General features: G+C 49.0%; 1 protein-coding gene across 3 annotated transcripts in view; it reads left to right on the forward strand.

The window, feature by feature from the left end:
• MICU1 (mitochondrial calcium uptake 1) overlaps nucleotides 1-6,083 on the forward strand; it is a 261,029-nt gene extending 254,946 nt beyond the window's left edge. For all 3 annotated transcript variants that reach the window (XM_028826501.2, XM_015147414.3, XM_077946639.1), the window contains one exon: nucleotides 5,075-6,083. In XM_028826501.2, coding sequence (XP_028682334.1) covers nucleotides 5,075-5,235 — 161 coding nt within the window. In that variant the 3' untranslated portion in view covers nucleotides 5,236-6,083. The remainder of the gene's footprint in view (nucleotides 1-5,074) is intronic.
• The last annotated feature ends 615 nt before the right edge of the window (nucleotides 6,084-6,698 follow it).

A 6,698-nucleotide genomic window follows, 5' to 3' on the forward strand; every position in this document is an offset into this window, starting at 1 on the left:
CACCATTCTCCTGCCTCAGCCTCCCGAGTAGCTGGGACTACAGGCGCTCGCCACCGTGCCCGGCTAGTTTTTTGTATTTTTTAGTAGAGACGGGGTTTCACCGGGTTAGCCAGGATGGTCTCGATCTCCTGACCTCGTGATCCACCCGTGTTGAGAACTTTCTGTTCTCTTAATTACATTTTTTTTATTTGTTTTTGTTTTTTTTAGAGAGAGGTCTCACTGTGTTTTCTAGGCTGGCCTCAAACTCCTGACTCAAGTAGTCCTCCCTTCTTGGCCTCCCAAAATGGTGGGATTACAGGCATGAGCCACTGCACCTGCTCTGTCACCAGGCAGGAATGTGGTGATGAGATCATAGCTCACTGTAACCTCAAACTCCTGAGTTCAAGTGATCCCCTCACCTCAGCCTCTCGAGTAGCTTTGGAGGCACATGCCACCACACCCAGCTAGTTTTTTTTTTTTTTTTAATTTTTTGTAGAGAAGGGGTCTTGCTATGTTGCCCAAGCTCGTCTCAAACTTCTGGCCTAAAGCTGTCCTCTTGCTTTGGTCTCCTGAGTTGCTGAGATTACAAGCATGAGCCACCACACCTGGCGTACATTTCTTTTTTTTTTTTTTCGAGATAGCATCTTGCTCTGTTGCCAGGCTGGAGTGCGGGGGCACAATGTTGGCTCACCACAACCCCCTCCTTTCAGACTCAAGCAATTCTCCCACTTCAGCCTCCCAAGTAGCTGGGATTACAGGCAGGCACCACCATGCTCAGCTTATTTTTTAACTTTTTGTAGAGACAAGGTCTCACTATATTGCTCATGCTGGTCTTGAACTCCTGAGCTCAAATGATCCACCTTAACCTCCCAAAGTGCTGAGATTACAGGTGTGAGCCACCATGCCTCAGCCTACATTCCTTTTCTTTTTTTTTTCTTTTTTTTTTTTTTTTTTGAGACGGAGTCTCGCTCTGTTGCCCAGGCTGGAGTGCAGTGGCCGGATCTCAGCTCACTGCAAGCTCCGCCTCCCGGGTTCCTGCCATTCTCCTGCCTCAGCCTCCCGAGTAGCTGGGACTACAGGCGCCCGCCACCTCGCCCGGCTAGTTTTTTGTATTTTTTTAGTAGAGACGGGGTTTCACCGTGTTAGCCAGGATGGTCTCGATCTCCTGACCTCGTGATCCGCCCGTCTCAGCCTCCCAAAGTGCTGGGATTACAGGCTTGAGCCACCGCGCCCGGCTTTTTTTTTTTTTTTTCTTTTTGAGATGGAGTTTCACTCTTGTTGCGCAGGCTGGAGTGCAGTGGCACAGTCATGGTTCACTGCAACCTCTGTCTCCTGGGGTCAAGCAATTCTCCTGCTTCAGCCTCCCAAGTAGCTGGGATTACAGGTGCCCGCCACCACGCCCGGCTAATTTTTTTGTATTTTTAGTAGAGACAGGGTTTCACCACGTTGGCCAGGCTGGTCTCGAACTTCTGACCTCAGGTTCTCCACCCGCCTCAGCCTCCCAAAGTGCTGGGATTACAGGCGTGAGGCACTGTGCTTGGCCTCAGCCTACATTCTTGATAAGCCAAATTATTCATTATTTTTCAGCCAAGCAAGGCCCTTTTTTTTTTTTTTTTTTGACAAAGAGTCTCACCCAGGCTGGAGTGCAGTGGCGCGATCTCAGTTCCCTGCAAGCTCTGCCTCCCAGGTTCACACCATTCTCCTGCCTCAGCCTCCTGAGTACCCGGGACTACAGGCACCCGCCACCACACCCAGCTAATTTTTTTGTATTTTTAGTAGAGACGGGGTTTCACCGTGTTAGCCAGGATGGTCTTGATCTCCTGACCTTGTGATCCGCCCGTCTCGGCCTCCCAAAGTGCTGGGATTATAGGCGTGAGCCACTGCACCCAGCCCAAGCAAGGCTATTTTTTAACTTTTTATTATATTGCAATATAATATACATATGGAAAAGTACAATTTTTTTTTTTGAGACAGAGTCTTACTCTGTCACCCAGGCTGGAGTGCAGTGATGCCATCTCTGCTCACTGCAACCTCCACCTCCCAAATTCAAATGATTCTCATGCCTCAGCCTCCCAAGTAGCTGGGATTATAGGCGCCCACCACCACGCCCAGCTAATTTTTTGTATTTTTAGTAGAGACGAGGTTTTATCATGCTGACCAGGCTGGTCTCGAACTCCTGGTCTTAAGCCATCTGCCCGCCTCGGCCTCCCAAAGTGCTGTGATTACAAGCGTGACCCACTGTGCCCAGCCTAAAGTACAAATATCTTAAGCATACAGCTTGGTGAATTTTTAAAAAGCTGAACACACTTGTATAACCAGCATTATTTAGAAACATCACATTACCAGGACTACAGAGCCCCACTTGGTACCTCCGGTCACTTCCTTCCCCAAGAGTCACCACTTTTCTGACTTCTAGTAACACAGTTTTACCTTTGTACTTTATGTAAATAAGCCAAAGGTTTTTTTGTTTTGGTTTTGGGTTTTGTTTTGTTGGGTTTGGTTTTGGGTTTTGTCTTGCTGTGGGGGTTTCCTGTCTCTGAGGATGCCCATACTCTCTTCAGCCAGAAAACATGAGCCAGTTTAGGTTTTGGGTACTCTACAGAAGTAAACCATTTATTCCTTCCTTCCACACTCCTCCCAGACCAATCATGAGTAGAGGTAGGTTTGTGGGTTTCCTGCTGTCTTACCACCACCAGTAATGGGTGTCATTCTTTTAATCAGCAGGCTCCTGGGTGTCTTGCAAGGGGTGACTGTACGTCTGCTATCACGGTGGTTACTGTTCCGCGTGGCTTGGGTGATTTCTAGTTAAAACAGATGCTCTCGGCCAGGCTCTGTGGCTCACGCCTATAATCCCAGCACTTTGGGAGGCCGAGGCGGGCGGATCACGAGGTCAGGAGATCGATAGCATCCTGGCTAACACGATGAAACCTGTCTCTACTAAAAATACAAAAAAATTAGCCAGTCATGATGGCAGACACCTGTGGTCTCAGCTACTCAGGAGGCTGAGGCGGGAGAATGGCATGAACCTGGGAGGCGGAGCTTGCAGTGTGCCGAGATCGCGCCACTGCACTCCAGCCTGGGTGACAGAGCGAGACTCCATCTCAAAAAAAAAAATAAATAAACACATACTCTCCGGCGGGCGCGGTGGCTCACACCTGTAATCCCAGCACTTTGGGAGGCCGAGGCAGGTGGATCATAAGGTCAGGAGTTTGAGACCAGCCAGGCCAACATAGTGAAACCCCATCTTTACTAAAAATGCAAAAACATTAGGGCCAGGCGCGGTGGCTCATGCCTATAATCCCAGCACTTTGGGGGGCCAAGATGGGCGGATCATGAGGTCAGGAGTTGGAGACCAGCCTGGCCAACATAGTGAAACCCCATCTCTATTAAAAATACAAAAATTAGCCAGGTGTGGTGGCACGTGCCTGTAGTCCCAGCTACTCAGGAGGCTGAGGCAGGAGAATCTCTTGAACCCAGCAGGTGGAGGTTGCAGTGAGCCAAGATCTTGCCACTGCACTCCAGCCTGGGCAACAGAGAGAGACTCCAGTCTGGGTGACAGAGCAAGACTCCATCTCAAAAGAAAAAAAATTACAAAAATTAGCCAGGCATGGTGGCACGTGCCTCTAGTCCCAGCTACTCGGGAGGCTGAGGCAGGAGAATCTCTTGAACCTGGGAGGCGGAGGTTGCGTGAGCTGAGATCACGCCACTGCACTACAGCCTGGGCGACAGAGCAAGGCTCCGTCTCAAAACAAACAAACAAACAAACAAAACAGATGCTCTCCAAAGTTTCTTCCAGCCCTGAGATTCTGACGCTGAAGAGGGTGGATTGGGAAACCATGAGAAAATAGGCTGGATCCAAAGCTGAAGTTTGATTTTGGTTTTCCCCATGAAACCCTTCACCATCTCTCCACTGCAGCAGAGATGCTATTGCAGCAGTCTCCTAACTGACCCCATATTCCAGGTGTGCTGCCTTCCAATTCATCCTCACACAGCCAGCCAGAAAAATCTGTCCACAATGGAAATCTGCCTACTTCTTACTCCCCTGCTTCCAGTTTTTTCTGCTGTTCCATTGCCTGGAAGAGAAAGTGCCAGCCCTTTAGGAGCAATACACACCCTGGGGTACCTGTCTCCTGCCCACCTCTTTTTTTTTCCCCCTAGAGACATGGTCTCACTGTGTCACCCAGGCTGGAGTGCAGCGGCCATCATAGCACACTGCAGCCTTGGCTCCTGGCGATTGCTGCAATCACTGGGTGGTAATCAAGCGATCATCCTGCCTTAGCCTCCCAAGTAGCTGGGACTACAAGTGTCCACCACTATGCCCAGTTAATTTGAAAAAAATTTTTAGAGACAGGGTCACACTATGTTGTCTAGGCTGGTCTTAAACTCTTGACCTCAAGAGATCCTCCTGCCTCAGCCTCCCAAGTAGCTAGGATAACAAGCACAAGTCACCACACTCGGCTCCCTGCCTTCCTCCTTAGTTTACTTCCCAAACACCTGCCTCTTTAGTGTCCAGCAATACCTAACTGCCTACTTGTAGTTCCCTAGCAACCACACTGCGTCCTGCCTGTACCCTTGCCTATGCTACTTCTCCTCCTGGAATGCCTCCCCCACCTGCCCTTCACTTGGCCAATTGCTGCTAATCCTGTGAGATTCTACTCAGGAGTCACTTCCAGGAAGCCTTTACTGTCTGTCCTTGCATCACCCTCAGTCAGGGTGGGAGATTCTTCCTCTGTGCCCCCATAGCATCCTCTGTTTACCCCACACTGTGGTAATAATGTGTCTCTCTTACAACTCGGGAGTATTTCAAGGGACAAAGCTCAAAGCTCATTTATCTCCTTGTTCTAAACAGTTGGCACAAGACCTGGCATATACTGTATTTTCATTCAACTTTTGTCACACTACACTGAACTGTCACTGAGTTGCAGTCGGTAATATCAAGGAAGGAATAAACTAATGAATTCTAAGATAAGAGAATTGAGTTTGGCTGTGAGAATGTCTGGGCTTTGGAATCCACTTTGTGTGGACAATGGAATTTTCTCAGTGGTATTGTTCCTAGGCCAACACTTATCCCTGTTGTGTTTGCCTCTTCCTCTAGGCAATGGTGAGCTGAGCAATAAAGAATTTGTTTCCATCATGAAGCAACGGCTGATGAGAGGCCTGGAAAAGCCTAAAGACATGGGTTTCACTCGCCTCATGCAGGCCATGTGGAAATGTGCACAGGAAACTGCTTGGGACTTCGCTTTACCCAAACAGTAACCCCACACTGCAAGAGGGGACCTCTCCACCCCCAGTACCCCGGATCCCCTCCGCAGAGTCTCGGCAGAGCCCTTTGTGCTGCTACTTCTGGAAGTAGTGTCCCTTCCTCCCGGGGATGACCTCAGGACTCTGTCGGTTTCCCCTTTACCCTTCCTCGTCCCCGTGTTCTGCTGGGCTCTGATTCTGCCCGATGATTATCCCCATAGGTTCTCAAAAACATGAACAAGTCTGAAAAGCTCAGACATTTGGCAGCCTAAACAGCACTACCCATTCAAGCACCCGGTGGATAAAGAATGCAGGGAACCATCCACACAGCTGCCAACCCTGGGAAGCATCCAGTTCTCAAATCGTTTTTGCTATGGATTTATATTAACGAGAACATTCCTTGCTTTCCCTCCTGCTGGTATTTTAAAGCCACAAGTAGGGAAGATATCTGGCAGGCAGAAAGAAGTCTGTGATGATAAATGAGAATGAGGATGACCTAGGCACCCTACGCTAGCGTGAGAAGACTGCACCCCAGGAAGGATCTGTGTTAGTCCCTGGGATGGCTCCAAGGTCTGCTCTAGGAAGGCAGCATGCTCAGTGGGAACACAGCAAGATTCAGAATTTAAAGTAGTTGCTTCATGGCTCTCTGCACTCCCTTTTCTTCCTCGCAGCCTCCCTAAGATGACTCCAGTGTGACTCTGTGCTTAGTGAGCAATAGTGATTGAGCTCATGTTCCCTGCAAGTGCCGCTTCCCCTCCAGGATGGGCCTCTAAAGCTGAGGCCTGGCTGGGAGCCTGTTTGCCCTCTGTCTTAAACAAACACTTGTAAAATACCACTTTAATTATAACCGTTTGCAATAAGCATCCCCAAAGTTCCCTGTCTCCTTTATTTTAGGGTCCTCTAGGCCCTTTTCATTCTATGTCCCCACAGGGTTTAAGATTTTGCTGGAAGCAGACCTGTTTTCTTTCTACCAGAGTCTGGTTCTTTCTGATGAAGAGCAACTTTAGACACAGACAAAAAGTGAGGGCTTTTGGAGGTTAATGGTGGCATTGTCCCTGCACAGTTTGGTTAGCATTTCATTCTGGGCCAACATGCACAGTCCCTGCTTATTCATGCCCCACAGTAAGGAACTAAGATGGGGAGTATGTGAGGAATCATCTAGTATGGTGGACCTAAGTTTTGTGGGGTTTTTTGTTTTTGCTTTTGTTTTGAGACAGGGTCTCGTTCTGCAACCCAAGCTGGAATGCAGTGGCACAATCCCAGCTCACCATAACCTCCGCCTCCCAGGCTCAAGCCATCCTCCCACCCAGGCCTCCTGAGTAGCTGGGAGTATAGGTGCATGCCACCACAACTGGCTAATTTTTGTATTTTTTATAGAGACAGAGTTTCGCCACGTTGCCCTAAGACTTTCACCATGAGGACGTAAGTTTTAAGAACCATAACAACCAGCCGGGCACGGTGGCTCACACCTGTAATCC

Source organism: Macaca mulatta, chromosome 9 (assembly GCF_049350105.2).
Source record: "Macaca mulatta isolate MMU2019108-1 chromosome 9, T2T-MMU8v2.0, whole genome shotgun sequence".
In the NCBI taxonomy this organism is placed as follows: domain Eukaryota; kingdom Metazoa; phylum Chordata; class Mammalia; order Primates; family Cercopithecidae; genus Macaca; species Macaca mulatta.